General features: G+C 43.3%; 1 protein-coding gene across 8 annotated transcripts in view; it reads right to left on the bottom strand.

Annotated features, from left to right (window-relative positions):
- The window catches only part of LOC121175983 (pleckstrin homology domain-containing family A member 5-like), a 150,353-nt gene that overhangs the window by 45,504 nt on the left and 79,351 nt on the right, over positions 1–25,498 (bottom strand). For all 8 annotated transcript variants that reach the window (XM_041029889.1, XM_041029890.1, XM_041029884.1 and 5 more), the window contains exon 4: positions 4,158–4,241. In XM_041029889.1, the coding sequence (XP_040885823.1) occupies positions 4,158–4,241 (84 nt within the window). The remainder of the gene's footprint in view (positions 1–4,157; positions 4,242–25,498) is intronic.

The raw sequence follows: 25,498 nt of genomic DNA, 5'->3' as shown, positions 1-25,498 counted from the left end.
AAAAATTAGCAATATGACATGATTCATTTAGCAAGATTAGCTAAGTAGTATCATTTTTTTATGGGGCCCCCTGAAAGGATAATCAAAGATTGATGTTTCTCTAATGCTGGTTTTTAACTGATATGTTCAGGTGTACAACTTCAGCCAACTCAGCGTGATGGAAAAGCACTGAGGGAAAATTCAACACCTGAGGATCCTCAAGTCAAGTTACGAGCAGCGTCTTCTATCTATGATCTGCGAGCAGGTTCCGGATGATTTCTTTCGTGACGGGCATCGGAGAGAACGACGTCCTTTGGAAAGCGTGAGTCACGCTGAATCTAAAAATACGTGTCATCATGTCTTTTCAGATATGACTCCGTTATGAGTGAGCGGAGCTGCGTGTCACAGCCACCGCTGCTGCTGCTGCAGCAGCGACTGACCAGGTTGATAAGTCGTCCAAACCTCCAAACTACAACTTCCTGCTGTTTTTTTTTTTTTTGCACCTCACTCTTTTACCTCACGCAGCATCTTTGCCTCTCGAGTTACAGTTTTAAAACTTCTGCCCTAAAACATCCAAAAAAACTACTGACTACATCACTTTCAAACTTTCTGTATAAGTTCATACTTCCCAGAGGATGACTCCTCAGGATGGTGGTGATCACATGACCTTCATTTTCACTCGCCACACAAGAAACATGAGGATTACACAACAAATGTATGCTTTTTTTCCGTGCTTTTTTTTTTTTTTTTGATCAGTATCTTTGTATTCTGGGTTTGTGTGTCTGCAGGCCTAATAACATTCATCATGCATGCAAGTCACTGAGGCTGAGTTTCTAAAGCCTTCGCTCATCATCTTCACGCCAGCCGGTGCCGAACAAGGTGAAACTCTCATTAGCGGCATTGCCGCAGTTAAACACCTTTCCTTCTCCGCTCCTGTCTCACCTCCTCTCTGCTCAACAAGTTTAAAAATACAAACCAAGCGCACCTCATTTACATAACTCTCACACACACACACACACACACACACACAGAGAGACACACATGCATATGCAGACACCTCAGCACTCCTTAACAGGAGCAGTGTGACAGAGGAGATAATTGGGATGGGAGATGAATAGGGTGTGTGTGAAAGCGATGGAGAGTGAGTGTGGGAGAAAGAGAAAGAGAGAGAGAGGTGCTGCCACAGAGAGTGCAGCTCCACTGAACTTGTTAGCAGTAAAACAGTGTGTGTAAGTGTGTGTGTGTGTGTGTGTTGTGGAGGGTCGGTATCTCGGCTGCACCCTTTCAGAGGCGAGAACGGATTGAAATACCATCCCCACGACTCTTTCGGAGGTGGAGCGTGTAATTGCTGCAGTTTGTTTGTCTTTCTCAGAAAGCCGCGGCCCTAAATTTCATTTTCAGCCGCGTCATCCGAACGTTTTCTTGTTTTCGACTCCGTCTCCTGGGGACGGCAGAGAGCAGCTTCTTTATAAGAATAAGCGTGTCGCTGATCCCGTTTCAGAGTGGATGGGCAGGCAGCAGTATCCAGCAGTCAGTCACTCCAACAGGAGTGAGGGAGGGAAAACAAACCACAGAGAGAGGCAGGGTCACAGACAGAGGAGGCAAAGACAGACACATTTAAGAGACAGACAGCAGATGACAGAGAAAAAGCAGAGGACAGATTAAAAAAAAAAAAAAAAAAAGCTCTCCACAAAGAGATGCCAAAGAAACACTGCTGTGATCAGTGGTGGTTATTCACTGACCCTCAGTGAGTCGCTCACACAATCCGACTCAAACACTTCAGAAGAAAGACGACCGAGAAGGATTTTTACAGCCTGACAGTGGACTGCAGCGAAGCCAAAATCCCCCACACACACACACGCTTCAGTCACTTGACAGCAGTGTCAAACAGTCAGGCATAAATCCAGAGCAGGAGCATCTGACCAGACACTACCGACAGTCATCATTATTCATTTCAGTGGTTTCAGCGGGATAATGGACTCATCAATTTATCGTCCTGAGATCTTACGCAATGTAGTAGGAACACACATGAGCAGTCACATGATCAGAAAGCTGCCGCCTGAGGAAAGTCGGTGAGTTAATCATTAAAAACAATGATGCCTTTAATGTCACAGCATAAAATAATAAATGAGGTTTGTTTAAACAGCTCTCGCTGTTTGTGGGACACTTATGTTGCATCATGATCCTCCCAAAAGACTCTCTGTATTTTCTAATGTGACTTTCTTAGCAACCATTCCATGCAACGCAATGCATTTGTAATCTAGCCAACACGAGTACACTAGATGTCCACAATATACAAAAAAGTCCCAGTCAGCTCTGTCTTTTCTCATCCACATCACACCCCGTGTCCTCGCTCCAGTCCCCCCCCCCCTATGGGAAAGAGTTCTATTTGCAGCTGATGTGTGTCCAGACATCCAGTGTTCATTCTGGCCAACATCATGATCATGTGGCTGGTGGTCAAAAATTTCTCTGTGGGGCTGGGCTTTTTTTTTTTTCTTTTCTTTAAACTTTACAGCAGTATGACAGAGAAGTCGTCTACAGTTTTGGTCCAAACTGGTTTTTCTGCTGAGCTGGACTTGTTGTAAACCTGTGCTGTGTGTGTCCACCTTGCGTGCCACCTCCCCCTGTGGACGCTGTTCACAACAATTAAAGCTTGAGCTGCACTTTTTTGTCTAAGTTGCCGGAGTTGTCATTGCTCTCCCACACTTTTCGTGGGCAACTTTGACAGATGTATGCATGCACACACACACAAAGGCTGCTGTAGGAGAAGACGGCCGGAAACGCTGAACGTTACAGGTTTTTTGTGAAAACTTCGAATGAGCTAATGAGCAGAAACAGAAACAGACACAGGTCAATACAACCACAAGCCTCCAGGAGCCTCAGACAACAACAACAACAACAACAACAACAACAACAACAACAACAACCCCCCCCCTGGACAGACAGGATGGGTCCAGAATCAGGACTGAAAACGGATTCTACCCCGATTCCTCTCTGCTGTGAAAACCCGGCACAGGATTTGGAGCCGTGTCCGGAGCGTGGGCTGTGATAAGCAGAGTGGTTCTGCTCTCAGTGTGGGTGTCTTAATACACACTGATCTTTGCACTTTCCCTCCCTCTCTCTCTCATCCCCTGGCTGCCCCACCCATCCACACACACCTGTTCTCACTTCCCATCAGCCCTCCCTTCATTCCCTCATCAGCTTCGCTCTGCTTTCTTTTGCTCCTCGTCGAATCGTCTGCCTGCCTGCGTTCCCCCGTGTGTTTTGCTTTGTGCCTGCTTCCTGTGTGTAGTTCCCTTTTGTCTACACCTACTAGCCTGTGTGTGTGGAGGGTTCAGACACCACCACTGTGACAAATCACAGAGATTATTTGGTTAAGATCAAAACAGAAGTGCCATAATTTCCTCCAGTATTCAGGTTCGGTGGTGTCACGTTCACCACTCTGCTGCTCTTACTTTCATTTCTAAAACACAAACACTGTTTTCATTTCCTATTTTCTTTTCCTTTTAGTTCTTTCTTCTCCTGTTTCATCTCTCCATTTCAGCGTCGACAAAGAAAGAAGCCCGTCAGAGGTGCAATGAGTGAGAGCTGCAGCAAATTCACGACGCTTTCGACCCGGGGAATACGAACGTGAAATGATTTAAACTGCTGTTGTTGTTGTCAGGATTTCTTTGTATCGTTGTGTCGGCCTGGGCGTCCAGTGCCGGGTCTTCGTGAGGATCCTGAGTTAAAAAAAATAATGCCCGAACCCTGCACCCAAAACACAAATCTGGTACTAAAAACAGCACGGAACACAACGAAGGTCCTGCTGCTCTGGATACAAGCAGTTCTTGTTCACACTGTACAGACAAAAGTCACCTGGAGGATTTGTATGAAGCAAGTGTGTGTGTGTTGCTACACTATATAAATAATGTGTTTCATTATTTTGATATTTTGACACCACCACATTGTTAAAGAAGGACTGTTGGGTGTCTAGTCCAATCCTGAGACGTCTTCTGTTCCTCCAGATCATGTCTCATACAGTACATTCACAGTCACAGCTGCACGCTGCAGCTGCAACGGGCCTTTTAATGAATGAATCCATCTATCAAGAGTTTTCCTTTGGCCTTTCTAATCAGTGCAGAAATCAGAGGGCATACAATGCTGCAGGGGGTGTGTGACAGTGCAGAGAGACTTACTGTTCATTTACAACAAAGATGCAGTTGTCTTGGGAGGGGACGCCTGACACCGGGTGCTTGCAGGTCACCTTTCTCTCATTGTGGCTGCAGGGAAAGGAGAGAGAAGGAGGGGAAAAAGAGAGCGTTAAATCAGAGAAACAACACTTCATCAAAGCCGAAGACAAGAAGACGCAGATCAAGTCAAAATGAAATGTAAGACATGAGTGTCAGATGAAAAAAATACCCCATCTACATCATAAAGCTTTAGAAAACACACAAATTGTAAATCAGCTTCCTGTAGAGACACAGATTAGGCCAGCACTGCAGCACAGCTCCGAACCACACCACAAACACACACTCATTCACACACACACACCTGGAGCAGTGAGTGATGCTGAACTTCAGCATAATGTCCGCTTTGGATCTAAAGGGGGGAAAAACGGGCCCCTTTCAAAATAAAAGTAACAAAGTAGAAGAAACCGGAAAAACAAGAAAGAAGAAAAACCTTCTTCTTCTGGAAAACAGATTCCCCATACCAGTCCACAGCAGACTGGACAGTGAGAGAGTGACTGCAGCAGCACAACAGTCGACTCCCTCTCTCTCTCTCTCTCTCTCTCTCTCTCTCCCTCCCTCCCTCCCTCTCTTTCTCTGCCCCACTTGCACTTCCTGTACCCATTCTCCCTCTTGTCCTTCTATTCCCCGCCTTTACCACCATCACAATTATATACTTTTACAGTATTTCTTTGACATAAAGATCATGTAGTAGACCATGACATTTGACTGAAAGCTCTGGAAAAAGCCCTGGAGAAGATTTAAAGTTCTTCCTCTGTCAAAATAAAAATATCACTACATTTGCCAAATGAATAATTAATATTCTATCCCTCGTATTCTGCCTTTAAGTGATGATTTGATGTGATATCGTTAGAATTATTCTTCACAGGCTTTTAAATTGAACTCCATTTACTTATGTCTGTCATAAATAAATGAACGTAGCCCACAGAGCTGCAGTAGGAGCTCTGATTGGCCAGCTCTTCTGTCTATATACAGCTTGAGTTTATGAATACACAGACATTATTAACATGTTACATATCAGTACATATCACATTATATGAATCACAGATTTTCCATTGTTTGCAACAGATCTGTTTATGAACTGATTATAGTTTAACACGGAAAAAGTCAGTGATTGTTTTGCTAACACACTTCAGACTCTGTAAACCATCTTTAATTCCTCTTTTCCATTACATCATATTTCCCTCCTCTAGTTAGGTCCTCTCTTTCTCATTCGTTTCTCTTCTCTCTCTCTGTTCATTTTAGCACCTCTTCCTCGCTGTCTCCGCCTGCTTTCCTTTGTCTCTCACTTTAAGTTCACCTTCTCTCATTCTCATGTTCTTCCCCCACCTCTCCCTCGTATTCGCTCTTCCTTTATCTATTTTGCACCATCACTTTCTCATACCTACTTCTGCTGCTTCCCCCCTCTCATCTCCTGTTTTGGTCTTTTGTCCTCCACCTCTCTTTCCCACTCATTCCTCTGAGGTCCTCCTCCTCCCAACCTCCTCCTCCCAACCTCCTCCCTCTCTTCCTCTCAGTCATATGCTGCCTCACAAGAAAACTGCTGACTGCTTCTCCTCCTCAATTCTCACAAAAAAAGGAGCGTTTTGTTATCGACCCTGAAAACACGATGACAATGATAATGAAGTTAGGAGGAAACTATAACACACACACACACACACACACATACACCACACACCCACGCACACAGCTAAGTCTACACGGGACAGTCACTTTGCAAGTTGGGGAAGGTGACACAAATGCTGTGAAAGAAAGCAAGAACTGAGTTCTTTTTCTCCTTAAAACACACCACTCCAGGTCCCAATGGCATGATAGCAACACACACACACACACACACACACACACACACACGCACACACACACGCACACAAACTACCAAAAAGCCTCTTGGACTTAGATGGAAAAAAATATGCCCAGCGTCTGTTTTACACCCACTTCCTGTCAAATGTGGCCATTTAGTCTGATTTAAAAGTCTCTGACTAATGAATTACATTACACAATTAAGCGTTTTAAAAGATATGGCTAGCCACAAGCAAATTCACTCATTCCTCAGTGTGTGTATCTTTAGACATTTAACACATTATTTCGGAAGCAGCTTTTTCAGATTGAGCAGTGGGGAGGATTTTGGTGTCGTGGCCACACTCTGAATATAATTTAATAATATCAAAATAAAAACATATTTTGTTATAGCAGAATTCATGTATAAACTGCATCACAGAGAGCTTTACAGAAAAGCAAAGAATCATAACATCATAAAATGGGGAAATGGCTGTAAAATATTCCAGCATCACAAAGATCCAGAAATGGTGATGGTGTTTACGCTGCCATCATATGTGAGCGTGGACTCTACAGCTACATGTTCTCTGGGCTCACAGATACAGAAAAGCTGAGGAAGCCTGAAAAAAACCCAGTGAGCGCGCTCAGTGAGAAACGTAGACTGGAATGAATGAGGCGCCATATTGGAAGCTGGAACCACCTGCACACCCCACTTGGTTAAAACTTATTCTGAAAAGTATTTAATCACAAAACTGCAAACTAACATTTTAGCATGAATGTTAATGAGAACAAAGCTGCAGATGGAAAGTTGGATTCAGTCCAGTTTCTGCAGTCCCCTGACCACTGAGTGTGTGTGTGTGTGTGTGTTTTTACAGTCCATGGGGCTCATTAGTGTCAATCACTATTTCGCATTATTATGAGAAAGCGGTGACACATAGTGAAAATGTGTATCATACATATTCATGTCAGCCGAACAAAAAGGCGAGCAGACGGATTCTTTTTTTTTTTTTTTTTTTCCCAACCTCATCTCTGAGACCTGAGTGAGGATCCTTAAATAAACTACCCTGGGTTCTCCAGAGGGTCTGCATGTGCTGGCAGCAGATGGAGGCCGAGCGCGTGCACTTTGTTTTCACACCCACATCTGGGGACGGCAGATGTGCAGAAGCTGGAGGGAGGAGGGGAAGGGAGGGAGAAAAGGAAGGAGGGAGGGAGGGAGGGAGGGAGGAAGGGGGCTACTCCTGGTTCTAATCCAACAGGCCGTGCAGCGTCACAGCTGGGGTTGCTGTGCCACTCCACTGCCCTACAGCTGCAGGCTGGATACCACAAAAAAAAAAAATCTACCAGTGCACTCCTGATTCATTTTCACCTGTGTCTGTCTTATAAATTCAAATACACTCACACACACTGTGACTCCATATATAATAAAGACAAGAAAATCAGTCATATCCTGTGATTCTGTGACGGGTCTCTTTAAAATAAATAAATAAATAAATAAATAAAAGTGAAGTTGATGGAACAGAGGCAACTAGGCAGCACAGCCAAGGAGCAGCATATCATCAAAAAAAAAAAAAAAAAACCCAAAAAACTAAACGACAAGTCCTGAATAAACCATCACAGCGGTTTCCAACAGGCTTCCAGCTTCAATTTAAAGCAGCATTTCAAACCAGACGCGTCATTACCCTCAGTTTCAGATACGCGGGCGAGACAAATCACAGCCAGGCGTCGAGCGAGTGGGCTTGATGCGAGCTGTGCCTCGTTCAATTTCGACTTCAGTCGCATCTCTTCTGCTGCCCTGCGAGGCCTGACGGAGCTCCGACGAGACAGAGGAGACTCCCTGAGTCACCTCGAGTCATCAAAGACACGGGGCTGATTGATTCTATAGCCATCCCATAATCACCACACTGAGACTGAGACATGAGCAGCAACAGGCAGCAGTGACAATGAAATGTGACATAATGCTCGAAGTAGATCTTTAACATCTAATAAACCTTATTAATGCTAAATAAAGGTTTTTACTGATAAATGAAGGCATGAATGTATGAATGAATTAATGAATGAATTGATGAATAAATACATAAATAAACAGTGTTTAAGACTAAAAGGCTTATTGAACTTTCAGATGTTCTCTGTTCATGTTGCTGAAACTCCTGCTGTCTTTTTGTGGATCACTGCTCCAAAGCAGGTTTCTGTAAATCCAAATCTGATTATCCCAGGTCGTATATAACTTCAGGTTTACTATGTAAGACACAGCTGATCATTCCAAAGTTCATTTAGCAAAAAGTGACCGAGAACACCACCATACATACATACTGCAACACCACTGAAAGAACCTGTGGATTTCTCAACCCGACATCGCGCTCAGCTGCAAACTAATCCAGTCCACATCAGTGAGTCTGGTCTGATGAGGCCTTCATCCACAAGCAGCACAGATGCTAAAGTCCAAAACCTGTTGATACTGGATGATTCAACATCCAACACCAGCATTTTTGAAATGAACAATACAAGATTTAGTTAATGTTACAGTAACACTGTGGATTCAGATAGAAAACTGTTGATGACTGTAGGACAGTATGAGTTGTGAGCTACACAGTGATCCAATGTGAACGTGACTGAAAGTCAAACCAGATGTGATCCAGATCTAGAAGCTGACCAGTACCTGATATTCTGACCAGCAATATCACAAACTGGACAGGAGACAGCAAGTCGCCCAGTCTGGGTCCATGCCCACATCGATCATAATGCCACAAATGCAAACAAAGCACTTGAATAGTTCATAGCAGTAAGATAATATGTGTGTATATCAGGAGTCAAAAAGCATCTGTAGTCCCAGTCCACTGCCACTGCTCCCAAAGGTCTCAGGTTCAGTCCCTGCACCAGCAGCCAACAATTCCACCTCAGCAAGAAAGCTGAAGCCCTCCTCACGTAGTGCTTTCTAGAAATGAAGCTGTTTTTAAGACACAGGCCATCAGGTCTCTGGAGAGGGTGATAAAAGACAGAAGAGGAGGAAATGAAGAGGCACAGCGAGGCAGGAGAAGAAAGACAGGCAGGAGGTGAGACACAAACTGCAAACGAGGGAGGCCAAGACAGAGAGACCGACAACTAAATGGAATAAACAAAGGGAGCAGAGAGCCGGCTCACAGCAGCTCCCCCCGCGGTGTGGCGTCAAGCTCCTACAATTCAGATGTAATGACATCAAAGAATAATGGGATGGGTGGACGAGGAGGAGGAGGAAGAGGAGGAGGAGGATAATGATGTCTTGGATGGGAGGGGTTTTGAAAGGTGCTGTGCCCATGCAAGCCAGAGGGTTTAAACCACAGTACTGTCACATTACTAACACAGACTGAATAATACACCTGCACTGTCTGTCGTTTGGCAGCTGGACTTAGTCCAGTAAATCCATGTTGTACACATGACTCTTTTTGATATGGAATTTTGTGCCATTGTTAATAAATACAAAGAAAACGGAGTCAGCCGAAGAGGAAGATGCAGGTTTCCAGGTTTTCTATTTTAGCCTTAAAGATGGAGTTAAAGATCGAGACTAATGCTGGACAGTCACAGAACAATGTTGACACAGATTGGAGTGAGAAAAATCAACCTGGAGCAATTAAAAGTGAGAGGGACAAAAAATGGGATTTTGGACAGTGGGAAGGGAATGTCCCTCCCACCCACTGAGGAAACGACGCCCCACCTCGACCTCCACACCTTTTACCTTCCACTCTGCTTCTGTAAAGGGCAAACTACTTCCTGCACTGGCACTGAAAGTAGCCATTGGATGATATGGATAATTCCTCTGATACTGGGCTGCATTTTCAACATTTAACCACGTTTCTCTGACTTCAAGTGTTTTTGTTGGCCAAACCAACCAACCAACCAACTCCCGACTCTGGTACCAGTCATGTCCTTTGTAGCACCAGCTGCTCAGCAGTATGAGGATGTCACACTTCCCGTATCAGAAATAAAATCCAAGTCAACATAATTCCTGCAGTGCTTTCAGTAATATGCAAACATATTTTTAGGCAATAAGGTTGATCAGCCTGCTTTCTACCTGCCTTTCTAATCCTACTTATAGGATATATATAATGTATTAGAGGTTTTTAAGCTGAACTTGTAATTGAATTACAGTGACTTGAACAATATCATATGCTAAAATCCCCAGATAACTCATATTAATATAAGCAACAGAAGTGCAAATGTCAAAGTCTTAAAATGGCAACAGCAGGTGAAGATGTTGCCCCTTTAGTCCTGCAATTTTATTTTATTTTTTTTTATCTGACTTGTGAGTCACAGTCACATCGAGGCTTATCCCTCACTTATAAGTCGCTTTGAAGTGTCTCCCAAGTGAGTAAATGTAAATGGGAAATAAGAGGAATTCCATTTACTGTTTTGTAAATGGAATTTTAAACCATAACGTTGGCTCTATTGTTCAGCAAATGACACCCGCACTATTCCTCTTACCCAGCATGCAACACGCACATTAAAAATTCACCACATTTAACATCTGTGCAGAGGAGCTAACCACGTCAGAGCTGGAATTTAAAAAAAACTGCACACACTTTATAAACAGGACGCAGCAACAGGCTTTAGGGTGGAAGACAAACACACACACACACTATCACAAACGTACCATCGTTGAACAATAGCTCAGCTAATTCTGTCCATGTGAAATGCCAGCTAATGTTTAATGTCATTAGTCCTCAGTGTGGACAAACGTGCTTTGCTTTAAATGCCATGTGAAAAAGCCACCCCGTGGTCAGATGACTGTGTGTGTGTGTGTGTGTGTGTGTGTCAGCCATGTAGCCCTGCGTCCACAGCCTGGACAGCTCTCTTCTCCTCCCTGCAGAGTGGCTGCCATTCACCGTCTCTCCCTCTAGCCAGGCCACTAACCTTTCAGAAAGGCCACCAGCGCTGACAGCCCCCCCCCCCCCACCTCCCTTCCCTTTCTTCCTCCCTCCATCTCTTTCCCTCTACCCCTCCCTCCCTCCCTACCCCAACCCTGGCGCTTGCTTTTCTCCTCATATCTGCTTCTGCCTTTCTTCTCGCTGCCCTCTTCCTGACCCCCTTCCTTCTCATTCTCTCCTTCACCTTCTCAATTAGGTCTTGCTCTGTCCGCCAGCTTTTCAGCCGCTTCTCTCCATCCCCTCTGACCTTTTTAACTCCCTGCATCTCTCCCACTCCTCCCCCTCTCCTCTGCAGTGCCCCCCCCCCTCTGTCTTGGACTGTACAGTTCCTAATGTTCAAACACTTCTCCTTTGGGAGAGTAGAGAGAAACACCATCCATCAATCAAATGCTAGATGCTAAAAGTACTGCAGCTTAAAGGCCCTGATTAACAATTCACATTATGATGCAACTACTGTTGGTTGCAGTGCTGCAATCTCTTTCCAAATGATGAAGTGTTACATCTGTAACCAGAAGAAGCCTGGTGTCTCCAGTTTTATGATATTCATGTTAAGGACAAGGCAGCCATTTTGGAGGGAGTAGGCACCTGTGTGCATGGGAACCCCTGGATGAGTCTACAGCTTTTTATCGCCTCTGATTTTGTCGTAAAACAGACGAACAAGAAAACCGACATCTGATTTGCATTCGTGATTTGTCGAACAAATGAGACCACTTACAGCAGCTGTGCCACCGCACTAACAAAAACCGGTCCCTCTTATCTCTTCACTTCCCTCCTCACTCTCTCTTCTCTTTTCCTCTCCTGAGCTAAAAATAAACAAGGCTTGAAACATTTTTCACCCCCATTTCAATGTCTCACGGTCCACGACAATTTCCACCTAATCAGCTGACTGAGCTACGATCAGGGGGCATGTGTGAGTTACACATTTTTGTCCATGAATGAATTCTTCCATCTAAGCAATCGTGAGAATGGTCTGAAAGCATCATGGGATTCATCTGACAGTGACTCACAAGAAACAGATGGGATATTTGCACCATTTCATCTGCAGAAGTGCAAACCGATGACGCATTTTTCATCAAGTGTGGAGAGCAATTTAGACCTGTGCCTGAGCACTGTTATCAAGGACGTGAAACTATCAGCCTCCAAGCACATACATTTAGAGAAAAATACTCGAATCCCATTGCCATCTTAGACTCGAGTAACAATCCTTCTTAGAAATGTCTAAAAATGCAAATCGCTAACCAAGTCCATGAACAGGGTTCCAAGGGGCAAGAATCACAGATCTAAATATGACCGTTGCTGCAGAATCTCAGTTCATAAATGGTGCCAGGATGTGAAATAAGTAAGTAATGATGAATGTCACTGGGCTCTAACTGTCTAAATAATTCCACAACTGTAAAATGACACAGGTCCAAAGCTTTGACTAGCAGCAAAGGCTGAAAAATGACAGCTGAGACTGAGGCTGAGGCTGACAAACAATAGGTGAGGCTGACAAATGATGGAAGAGAATGACAAAGAACACATTAAGCTGATAAACTGTAGATAAGGCTGACAAGTGATAACTACGGTGCACTGTTAGGGTTGACAAAAATAAATGAGGGTCAGAAAGTAAAGCTGAGGTTGACAAATGATAGCTGAGGCTGACGTTATGCATGTGAGGCTAGCATGTGATAGCTGAGGCTGACAATAAACACGAGGCTAACACATCATAGCTGAGGCTGACAATATACATGAGGCTAACACGTCATAGCTGAGGCTGATGTTATACATGAGGCTAACACGTCATAGCTGAGGCTGACAATATACATGAGGCTAACACGTCATAGCTGAGGCTGACGTTATACATGAGGCTAACACGTCATAGCTGAGGCTGACAATATACAGGAGGCTAACACGTCATAGCTGAGGCTGACAATATACATGAGGCTAACACATCATAGCTGAGGCTGACAATATACATGTAAGGTTAGCACATGATAGCTAAGGCTGACAATATATGTGAGGCTTGCATATGATAGCTGAGGCTGACAAATAAACGCTGCCACTGAGAAATTATAGATGAGGCAGACAAAGTGCAGATCCTAGGTGAGGCTGACAAAGCATTACTTGGTGTGGCAGACGATAACTCAAGCTGACAAAGCGCACAGCTGAGGCTGACAAAGTGATAGGTGAGAGTGACAGACAACTGTGAGAGCTGAGGGTGAAAAATGATAACTGAGTCTTAACCAACAATAGATGAGAAAGTACAGTTAAAAATGATAAAGCTGAACCTAATGAAGCTGATGGATATTGAGTTTATCCTTCAGCTTCTAATGATGATAGTTGAGCAAACTGTGCAGAGCTAATGGTAAGAATCAAGAACAGTAAAGTTGTCTCCATCCAGCAGTTTTCTGCTCTGTAAGGACTCATTATTATGATCAACAGGTTTCGTGATTATAAATTATTATTAAACTGTGATGAGGGCGCCTTCCAAACACACTTACCCAGGGGCTTACAGGTTGCTAGAGGCGGTTCTGAAAGATCTGATTCTTGATGATTACCTTTAACAGCAAAAAACAGAAGCTGTATTTGCTTTTTACCAAACCACAAGTTCATATAACATTAGTACATACATGAGAGATACAGGGGAGTAGCGTTTCTTTCTTTATTTCACTGAGTAGTTAATTATCTGATCAGGATACTTCTTCCACCACTGCTCATGTTTCGCCATGTGGAAACTCCTGCTTGGCAAGCCTAAGCGGCTCCACCTCAGACACCAATTTGGCTTGTAAAGCTAATGTGCTGTTCCACTCACACAAAGACATCTATGTCAGCTTCTGAACGAACTCAACCTGCAACAAGCCAAAGCTCCTTAGTACAACAAACCGCCTTTGATGCTCAATCAGAAAGCAATTCCCCTCTCGTATTATTACCAGAGGAAGAGTCTTAATCAGGTTAGCGAAGAGACATGCTGTGCTGTTGGACAAGTCTGTTTACCCGAAGGTTATGTCTGAGCTGTACGCTGCACAAATACCAATAAGAGGTAGTCCTGCAGCGTGACTCAAGTTCATGATAATCTTTCAAACTGCCTTCAAACTTACAGCACGAGTACACAACTAAAAGGTCTTGACTAATAATAATGTAACAATACAAGGTAAGACCACATGATTATTTATGGTTTTCTCAAAGTAATATGCACTGACTTGAATTTCAAGTAGATTGAGGAGATTTATCTTGGTGATTCAGAATAAATAATTTAATAAGGCTGAGTCTGTTTTACTTTACATGCAAGAACTTTCTGCCAACTCAAATGTCTCATGCCAGTATTACAAACTTACAAGGCAGTGACCTGCCAAGGAACAGAAGAACAGATAAAGGTTAGCTCTAAGCTAACTGGTGTCACACAAATAAAATAAAACAACTAATAACTAAAAGAATATTTTTTGCTACATTAAAACTGACTTAAGTGACAACATAAAATGTTGCTTGTAAAATGAAGACAGAGAATTACAGTCAGCCTCTGCCGCTCATCTGAGCCTTTTAGCATCTTTTAGCTAATTTTTAGCTAAACGTTAGAAACTAGCTGGTAAACATAGTGGAGCATTAAGCAGCTAAAGAGTGTAGCATTTTTTTGGGGGGGTTGATAAGACCAAAGCACATGAGGGTGAATACTGGACTTACTTTCATCATAGAAACACGACACAGAGAGAGTGTTGCCTCCTGTCTGCCAGATGTATCAACATAACATTTTATGCTAACATTAGCAATTTTATTTAAAAAAAAAAAAAGGATTTGAATGGTAGTAAATCCCTACTACATTCTAAGAAACAATACCTCTGTGATGCTGGATGAAAAACAAATTGAATGATGACTACTTGTGGTGTATTAGCAGTGTTTTTCTTACCCAGGTATCAACTGTCTCCTGTAGTTTGCGTACTGATCCAGCTCCAGCATCCAAGCTACTAGCTTCTACAGCTGCTTTACCATAGCCGTGGTCCAGGTCAGGGCCCATTTTATTTTATTTTATTTTATTTATTTATTTATTTGCCTACTGTCTTTGTTTCTTCTTTGGTTCAATAACTTATAAGGAGAGAAAAAAATATACATAAAGTATTAATGGGAAACAGTTTAAAAGCAGGTTGTGTTAATGTAACTTCTTGTTCTTTGTGTAGCAGGAGCAGCACAGGTGTAGTTAATCCCATTAATTACAACAGCCACATTCCATTGAAGTATCCTAGTTCCAGGGCTCTGGTGTTGTGCATGCTGGCTCACTGGTATAGTTTCCATGAACAACTTAATGGAACTAAACCATAATTTCATCAATAATATGACACTTTAAAATGTGATTAATTGCTTTCTTGCTGAGATTTAATGAGATGAGACAATGCTACATGTACAGTAGACTAGCTAGACTGATTAGCATAGCATGAGGACTGGATTTCAGGGGAAACAGTCCGCCTGGCTCGGTCCAAAGTTTAAAAATATGCCTCATATTACCATAAGCTTACCAATTAACACATTACCTTTTTCATCAGCTGATTTTTACACAGCTACAACTAACTGAAAAGCTTTTAATTCCTACCTATCTGTTTATGCTTTCGGGTTATAGCTGTTTTTTTTTTTTTAATTTTATTTACTCCCACTACATTTTTTTGTTTTTCTAAAGCATTCAACCAGATCGACCTTGGCTCTGGAACGAACAATGTCTGCTTTCGTCATGTTAAAATCCCTCTAAACAAGCAGTAATGAACAGAGTAGCCAGTATACACAAGTACACATGTTTGAGCCTCTTAGTGCTTCTCACAAATAACCTTGAGTTACGTAACAGCAAACAACAACCCTGAGGGCTGGAGCCACACATCGCTCACACTGCTATCACACTCCTGCACCGGCTCTCATGTTGCTATTGGTAACTGCGACAGATGGCTGATGGGATTGCGATTGTGATGAAGGTCCCTGGAGTTAGGCGCCATCACAGCAAGGCGAGCAATCCACCAAAGAGACAATCGGAAGAAATACTGGAGAGGGGAGATCTGTGAGGAACAGAAGTTATCTCTCTCCTCCCTCTCCTCCATATGTCTCCACCTATCATCATCACCAGTATCATCATCATCATCATGCTGCAGTTCGCCTCGACACCCACGACGTCTCAGTGCATAAAAAGGCCAGTGATATCATCTTCCTCCTGGCCTTTAGCTCAACAGAACCCACTCATTTTACAGCTTCACATTTTTACACTTACAGAGAGGCCAGTGGTAGACGACCATTCAAGACCTGAAATGAATTATCCATTACTGGGAGGATGTGGTGGGTTGAATATGAGCACTTAGCCGCTGGATGGAGAGACACATTATATACAAAGTACTTAAACCTCGCTCACATCAGGGGGCATAGAATCAAACGCAGGTTTATGTTATTCACATTTATGATGTATTAAAGGTGCTGTTTAAATGCTATTATTTGGTACTGTGACGAACTGGTTAATGTCTTGATTTAGCAGTTAAACTGCTGCTTTGCCTTACAGAAGAAGAGATGCTGTCTGCTGTCCCCTGCAGTGCAAAGCATTCAGATCATTTTTCAATAATAAGATGAAATGGCGAACGTCTTTATAAAGTCAGAGCCAATCAAGCAACAGGGCTTAAAGGAAAATCCTGACAGCTGAGAACATGTTGACAACAGGCAGGACAATCAAACAGGTAGTGACTGAGCCAACAGTTTATCCAGATTATTCTAAACCATTGCATCTGAGGGTCAAACTGAGGGTGAGCACGTATTAAATATCAGTGATAGTCAATCATCTATGTGAACACAACTACAGTAAACACAGTGGGTCAAAGTTCAACTGTGATGGATATTAATACAGCATGGTAACCCTCACTGACAGCCTCATGGTAACAGCATTCAGTCTAAATTAGTTCAGTTCTATTGTGTATTTTTCTTCTTCTGCAGTTTATTTTCAGCAGGAGGTGGGAGATATTGTACCCAGCTGATTGGCTGACAGCTTGTGTTTGTTGCCCTGTCTGACTTCTTTTTACTAATGTCTTGCTGTTCCCAGATCCCAGCGATTACAACCTGGTAGGGAACAATGTTATTATGACCGACAGGAATGAGGGCCGCAACTATGAAAACAACACCCAGCTTGAATAAAACCGCAGCTTCACTTGGACAGGAATGAGGTCTTGGGTTGGTTGAGTTGGAAGAAGCACCGCCATTGAAAACCCCACTGATCTGAGATAATTGGCACTGGTCTGCCTGTTATCCTGACCTCATGTCTCGTTTGTTTGTAGCAGGACTCGTGCTTAATTTGACAGTGATATATTAATACGGAAAAAATGCTGCACGCAGCATCTTTGATTCTACCTGGGGAACAGAGTTTTTAAAAAAAAGTAGGAGATCAAGATGTGGAGAAGGGACATGAAGACAAGGAGGCAGTCATGGGACGTGGGACTCTATACATCATGCTACACTGTCACAGTGCTTTAGTATATTATTTGCACATATAGGGCAAAGCTGCCTGGACTTAGATGCACAGAAAGAGGTCAGACAAAACGGGCAGGATATTAAAGTCTGTTGTCAAAGGGAAATCAAAAATAACTAGTTTGCTGTATGTCACAGTCGTTGTCATAATTTCCTGTTCCTGTCAAAACTTATTCCGGAGTCAGTCTCCATTACAAAACTCTCTTCAGAGCCAGTTTATAGAAAACAGCAGCAGCACATTACGCTGTCGCAGTGATGGAGACGCTTCGTTCCACGTCCTGTTCCTTTATGTGGCTGTGTGTAATTGGTGGAGCTTTGTCCGACTTCCACAGTATCCATCAGCTCCAGCATCCCCAATCCGTCACTCCCGTCCCCGCAGCCATTAGGACTATGATGAAGCCGTCCACGCGGTTGATCTATCAGCTGAGCTGAGCTATCTGATGTGACTGTCAACATCCTGCTGCTGCAGCAGCAGCTCTTCAACTGCCAACTGGAGGTGGTGGCAAAGTCCCAGTGGTATGTATATAAACTGATCAGATACTGGCTTTTAATGTTGTGGCTGAATGGGCTGAGTGGTGTATGGTGTATATACTGTACACACACACACACACACATATTTAAAATTGAGAAAATTCAATTTTCTATATTGAATAGATAGAAAACTGATACATTTAATGACTTTAGAAAATAGAATCTGACACTAACAGAAATAATTTTGTTTCTCAACAACTCATAGTTATAAAAATAGATTTAGTAGTTTTCTTCAACTGAAAACAGCTTTTGTAAGTTTCTATAAGTAAAAGATAAGAAAACTGTTACTTGAAACATACATTGATTTTATGATTTTTTAAAAAAAAACCCTGACAGGAAATAGAAATTAGGATGATGTTCTATATTTTACCTTCACAAAAGCAGATTTTCAGAAATTCCTGTCAACCTACACTGACTGATGTGAGAAAACAAGGCCGTGCTCCAAGACATACATACAAATATCTGGCTCTGATTTAGTTTTCAGGAAAATGATGAATATTCTGTGTGAGCAGCCAGTGACAGTGACAGCGACAGCTCGTCCAGCAGCAGTAATGACATTAGCCGCTGTTAGGAAATTGCACCTCTGAATCATCCAGCTGAAACAGCCCACAAACAGCTCGGAGCCACGGTCGAGCGGCTCGTTTTCTTTTTTTGCTCACATTCTGAAAGAAAAGCCTTGGCAAATGCATGTGTGAATCTTGCATCGCAATCTCCGCTGCCAACAAATAACCTCTCAGCATATGCCTCACTATACGGCATATTTCATAGTGTCTGCATACCAGGAAAATATGCACACTCCACACACTCCAAAAAAAAAAAAACTGAAGAAAAAACCAAACCCCACAGCAGCAGTGATAAAGTCCACAGCTTGTTGACTCACCAGAGGAAGTGTATCAGGAGTTAAGGAGGCAGGCAGAGCAGGAGGAGGACGGCTGCTCCTTCCACAGGCTTTGCTCCGGTCGAAGGCGGCAGCGCTGCTTGTGCGAGCGCTGCTGAAACAGCCCTCCCCTCCCTCGCTTTCTCTCCCCTGCTTCTGCCTGCACCACCATTGTTCCAGCCTCAACAGTCAGATGTGTCAGTGTGGAGTGGCGGATTCTGAGAGAAAGCCCCACGAGGCTGGTCCCGCCAAAACGAGCCGGGCCGAGCCAAGAAGGGCATGTCTGCTCAGATAGTCAAGAGAGGAAAGAGTATGGATTCTATGCGGAGCAGCACTGCCTTTCATGGGGAAGACAAGGGGACTGTCAAGTTTATCTCAATCTGAGTTCATCTCTTTGGTTCACTAAGTGATCACTTAATTCATTGCTTTGACACCAAACCTGCTAGCTAATGTTAGCAACTGAGCCATTAGCAAACAGAACTCTTAGCACATACAAACAGTAAAGCACTTCTCATGTTATTTTTACTTCATCCTCTGGGGACCATGAATGTCCCAGGGGAAGCCATCCTCAAGCCACCAAAGACTTATTGAGATATTTCAGTCTGGACCAAAGTGGTGGACCAACCAAGCAGCGCTGCCATCCACAGAGCTACACTGCTAGCATGGCCGATTAACGCAGTTTTAACCATAGCAGTGGCAGAACAGAAAACGGTAACGTAGCTAGTCCTTTTCAAGGTCCAGTACCTCGTCAAAGACAAAAGTGTTGGCCAAAGTATTATACTGATCTGACAGTGAAACTGTATCAGTGGTTAGAGGTTGAAAAAGCAATTAAGTCCTATCAGATAATGATTCTTAGAGGCTAATTTAATGGTATACAGTCTAAAGTGCAGACCAGACACTGGACTGACGTCACAAGCTTCATGGCCCACGGCACGAACAACAAAAACTTCCGTCCACAAGTGTTTGGCAGCGTGGTAGCTCAAGGGAACAGCTACACAGCAACTGTTGTACTACCCAACAGTCAAAAACCGGATTTGCGCTGCTATACACATCACGTGGAGTTTCTGCAAACTAATAACAAGGGACCCAGAGCTAACCTCTCCTGTCCAGTCCCGTGTGGAACATCATCAAAACTCATTTACATACAAAGAGGATTATGAGAGATTAAAAATTGCAGCTCAGGTGTGAAGATTTCGGTGTTTTGTGATGCAGGCCGCACTACAGAGCTTCTGTTCGTGGTTTGAAGAGGGAAACCAGCTGTGAAGCTCCGGCCGTACTTTTCCCTCTCTCAAACATCTCCTCTAACTTTCCGGCAGGAAACAGAGGGGGGGCGGGAACACTTTTCTGGGTGATGAATACACTTTGAGACCGTTTCTTCCAGTGCGAGTCCTGCGTAAGAGCCTTCATTTGTTTCTGCAGTTTAAAGAATCCTTTTCAGCTGCGAAACGAACGTCTAGCTCTTAAAGCCCCGTGATTCTACCAGCTCTTGCTCCTTCATGCCGCACCATTCTACTGTCACTTATTTCCAGAACAAGAAGTCGTGGGTGTGACGCCTTTAAAATTCAAAGACTGTATCACTCACTAAACATGTATAATGTCTGCTGCGAGCTGAAACCTTACAAACAAGCAAGATAGGTAACCTACTGCCTCTACACAAACCCTTAGATCACAGACTCTATAAAGTGGAAATGAAGGCTGAACATTAACATTCTTTTAAGCGAGTTTTGTTCGAGCGTTATACTATCTAATACACTTTCAAAGACTTTTCCAGTCTGCTGAGTGTAACGTTCAACTTCGACTGTGATCAAAGCCATCCCATCTGAGAGTGGTTACATCATCTCCTTCTGCTAACTTGCTATAAGCAGTATTTATTAGGGACCTACTTTCTTAGACAAAGCTAAAGAACAAGACGATGATAGAAAGATTATTAGGAAAGAATTTGTATTAAATCCTTTTTAAAAAAGAGTGAAAAACCCTCATAGGAACAGGTCCTTCGAGGCCGAGGTGACTTGGAACTATATTTTCAATTGCTAGTGTATCAAAGTACAACTAATCTCAGTATTAGAAGTTGCACAGACTCTCACAGGAAAACTGAAAAGCTGAATAAACTGATTTAAAGAAGGCAGAGAAGCAGACGTAGCTGATGTAGCTGTGAGCTTGATTTATGGATTTGTTCTTTGTTGTGAACCTGTTCTCGCAACATGGAAATAAGAGCCAAAAAAACAGGTGAGAGCCAATCACACTCATTTTGATGACCAGACATGGAGGCAGAGAGTTGTTTACCACTGTGGAGTGGGTTTACATTGAGAAATTCAAGACTGGGGCCAGGAAGAGGAAGGTGTTCCTTCCTGTAAAGTAAAATAACTTTTCCCTGCCCGTTTGAAATGGTAAATCTCTTCAAAAGATCTTGGGAGCTGGGCTGTTTTCTCCTCTCTTTCCTTATCCTTTAAACTTCAGAATGTTTGAGAATAATCTCTCAGAATAAAAACAAATAGTGAATTTCTGCAGCATTTTGGCTTCATCATCTTTGTGCAGACCACCCTGGCTTGAGAATCGCATCACCAATCAGTGAAGGAGGCAGAAAACGGGGAAGCGGTAAACACAGAGCGTGTTGGAGAGGTATACGCTGCACTGTTCAGCGACCAAAATAGTCTGATATTTGGGACAAGTAATGTCGCGTTCCATTTCTTCAAGACTGGGGTAAAAGGCGAGCTCTTGAGAAGCTGTTCCATCAATAAAAGTTGCACTTGGGGGCTCAGAGGCTGGTCTAATGTAATGAGTCTGGGGCCTTTGAAAGAGTACCATGCACTTAAGCTACGGTGGATGGAGCACATGTGGTGCATTAAGAAAAAAAAAAAAGAAAAGAAAAAAGTTTGGAGCCACGGCGTTTGGTGGTGGGAGGAAATGGCCGGCAGAGGGGACATCAAGAGTGAAAACACATTAGCTGAGATACTGGTGTTCAAATGTACATGAAGAGCAAAAGGGGACATGTGTGTTTGTGTTTAGGGGGGGAGGGGGACAAATATGGCACAGCAACATTTTCACATATACAGCGACACAAACACACTTACTGTAATGCAGCCTTGCTAGTAGGGCTTTTATTTTTTTATGCTCCCCTTTCTCCCAGGGAAGAGCTAGTCTTGCAAAGCCAGCTAATGGTGCTATTAAACGGGGTTATGGAGTTGTTGACCTGAGTTAACCCCCCCACCACCACCACCACCCCTTGAAACCTGCCAACTTAGTGGACAATTATTTAAAATAGGTGTTACAAGGTTTTTACAAGGAAAGGCAAATGAACACAGACTGGACAAACAGTTCTGTTGTCAAATTTTGTCAAGTAAAAGGACACGCACCCTGAATCTGAAAGCACCGTAAAAATGACACCCATTGACTCCCAGGAGTGTCTCCCAGTACACCTGCAGCCCCATGCTGGTCCTGTCCTCTGAGGCCTCTTCCCTGACAGCAGACACAAAGTGAGAAAGGACTTGACTCACCCTGCTTGTGCGTGTGTCTGTGTGGCGGATAGCCACTTTGCCATGCTCTTCACACACATTAACTGTATTTCAGGGCTGTCACGTTTGATTCACGTTACCAAGACAACAGGTGAAATGTCCTCAATGCTTATTGACGTGTGTGTGTGTGTGTGTGTGTGTGAGAGAGAGAGAGAGCGAGGCAGCGTGAGTTGCCTGTGTGCAAAATGGTTTAACCAGAATTTTTTAACAAGGGCAAACAGCATCCATTCATCTGATTTGTTATACTTTTAGGAGGTCCGATAGTGCACTGTGACTACTGAGCTGCTAAATTCACTTTGGTTCAGCGATGCATGTTTCGTTAGCTGTTTATTATAGGAGCAGTAAGGTGAGCAAATCAGGGAAACGGGTCAAATACATACTATAGAACAGAAGCCTGTACAAACCTGGAGACAGGATCAGATGTGATGTAACGTTTCAACATGGCTGCTGTCTCTGTATGAGACCTATCCTGGCAGCTAGTTAGCATGACGCTGCTAAGCAATGCAGCAGTGTTTAAGCTGACACGTGACGAGTGTGTGCTCATAGGGCTGTGCTTCCCAAAGTTTCTCTGTTATTTATCACAATAACAATGTGAACATGCCAATGATTAGCAGGTATGGTGTTTGCCATGTTAGCATGCTAACATTTGCTCATTAAAGTTAAAAACAAAACAGAGCAGAGGCTCATGGGAGTGTTAGTGGTGTATCCTCAGAGGATTACTGACAACCATAAGAAAAGTCTGCTTATCATCAGGATACACTGAGATTTCCATCCATTTTGAAATCAATCAGTGTCTTTTTTTTTTTTTAATCCAGAACTGTTCCACAACCTTAACCGTGTGTTTATTACTGTAACCGTGGCAACGGCAAAGCACTTCATTTAACACCACAAACTGTTTTTGTGCCTAAACCCAAACCAAACCATGACCGTTCCTCAAACTTAATTGTGTGTTTATTGTTACCATGACGACAATGGTCTGGTTCACCTGCAGCTGATATGCTCCTATGGTTTGTTGTACATTAAACATATCTATGAACATCATCTATGAACCATGAATACCAAGAATTCTAGTAGAAGTTTTTTTTTTTACAGGACTCGCACCTGTTCACCTGATGATAAAACGGAAATCCCTCAACACCGAACTTTCACTGGCTGCCTCCAACAGACATGATTACCATCCGCTGAAATGTATGGCTACAACAAATGAGAGCAAAGGATATTAAAAATAATTAATTTGCCAGTTGGGGAAGAAGAAGGATAAATTTGGATTAAAATTGGTTTTGTGCCTGAGAGAGACGGAAGTGGGCAGAAAGCAGCTCTGTGGAGGGAAATCAGAGATCAGGACTAATGTGTAGAAGGCAGCAGTGGTCCAGCTTTGTGAGTGTACACACGTTAGACAGAGAAGATGGTGAAATGGATCATCTTCCACATCCAGGATGAGCAGATGTGTGGTCATAGTAAGCCACTTTTTTTTATAAAGATAAAATGATGATAATGACAATATATAAAAACCACCAGGGAAAACACCATGACCTTCACTAGAAACAAGAAGAGAACTATATTCTATCATTTTTATAAAGGCCTCCTGTAAATGTTGCCTCACTAGTCTTCTAAAATTTAAAACCCCTGCTCACCAGACCAGATCTCAGCTCTGTTTAAATCTAGTTACCCCTCGGGAAAATACTGAACTTAGGAAGACCGCCTTCCTCTGCTCTGAACCCGCTAAATGGAGTGAACTAGAGAGGACTGGAAACCCTGACTGTCTCAGCCCACTGGCCATTTTTAAACTTTTAACTCTGAATCTATTTGGTGACGTCTGCGATTGTCTCTGATGCTGTATGTATTTTTGCATCTCTCCCCCTAAACTCAGGTCCCGCTTGTCTTGATCTCAATGAGATTACCTGATTAAATAAAGTTGTAAACGATCTGATTGAATTTGGGAATCTGGACTGTGAAAACACAGTGTCAACTGACGTATATTGCATATTGCAATTTCATAATGTTCTTCATGGGACCCTGTCAGGCTGGCAAACACCCACACCTGTCCCACAAGTACCCCAGTGTCAAATCCAAACTGTTAGAAATCTGTCTCCAAGCCTGGACCCTAGTGACATCACCATGACATCACCAGGGTTCTTTTCCAGACCAGAGAAAATAAATGAATGAAGAGCAGGTGGCTCGATATGGGACCAGGACTTACCCCCCCCCCACACCACCCCCCCACCCACAGACTGATCCCATCCTGTCAAGGAGCAATTACATCACACCCTCCAGCATGTATTGCTAGCTGATGACGGCTAATTAGCAGCCAATAAGTTCACTGCAGCCACACACATCTTTGCAGCTGTTTGAAAAACCCACAACAACCTCTGACACTTCCTTTGTGTTGCTTGGCAACAAAGGCAGGATCAGCTTGTGTGTACAAAAAGGGATTCATGACTGCATGTTGATGTCTTCCTGGGAGCTGGTCTGAGAGCAGCAATTTGACAGCTCCACAGAGGTGGAGAGGGAGAGAGGAGGAGAGGAGGAGAGGAGGAGAGGAGGAAAAAGGGAAGAACGTGGATGGATGGGGATTAAATTCCTGCAAAGTCAGTGTGAAAACAAATCCGTTCATCAGTCTGAATAATAATTACGACGCCGTGGGCGGGAAGATGCTGTCGCTGTCGGTAGAGCGAGCGTGCCGGGTAGACGCGTGTCACTCATTCATGTGCATCTGCGGACAGACGTGATGTTTCAATAATGTGACACTTTCTGCTGTTTACATGAGGCGAATCCTTGTAAAAAGAAAAAAGTCAGTTGTAATTTTTGTGTCACGAAAAACCAGCTCTCCTGCATTCAGAGCCCAAATATGCACCTCGAAGGCACCGACAGGCATCTGCCATGAAATCCATTTCCCCAACCAAGGGCAGAAGACAGTGAATTTGAAATAAATGGAATAATATTCCAATATCATTACCACGCTCATGTAAAACACTTTGAACAAAATGCACTTCCACAAAGCGTTTTAACCAGTTTCAAGCAGCATTTTGGGACAAAGAGGCAATTTCCCGCGCTAAACGAGGCGGTTTCATTTCATGCGTTCGCTCTGAAATTTATCTCATGGCACGACCAAATGTGCCGCCTTGAGGTCCGATTGGTATTTTGTGCAGAGGTTGATTTCGTAATGTTTCATTCACGCGTGAAAGTTCATGCCAAGGAGACTTTGTCTCTTTGCCTGTTTGTTTCTTTAAGGCATAACATTGT

Source organism: Toxotes jaculatrix, chromosome 22 (assembly GCF_017976425.1).
Source record: "Toxotes jaculatrix isolate fToxJac2 chromosome 22, fToxJac2.pri, whole genome shotgun sequence".
Classification (NCBI taxonomy): domain Eukaryota; kingdom Metazoa; phylum Chordata; class Actinopteri; family Toxotidae; genus Toxotes; species Toxotes jaculatrix.
This window is presented reverse-complemented; position numbering and strand designations above follow the sequence as displayed.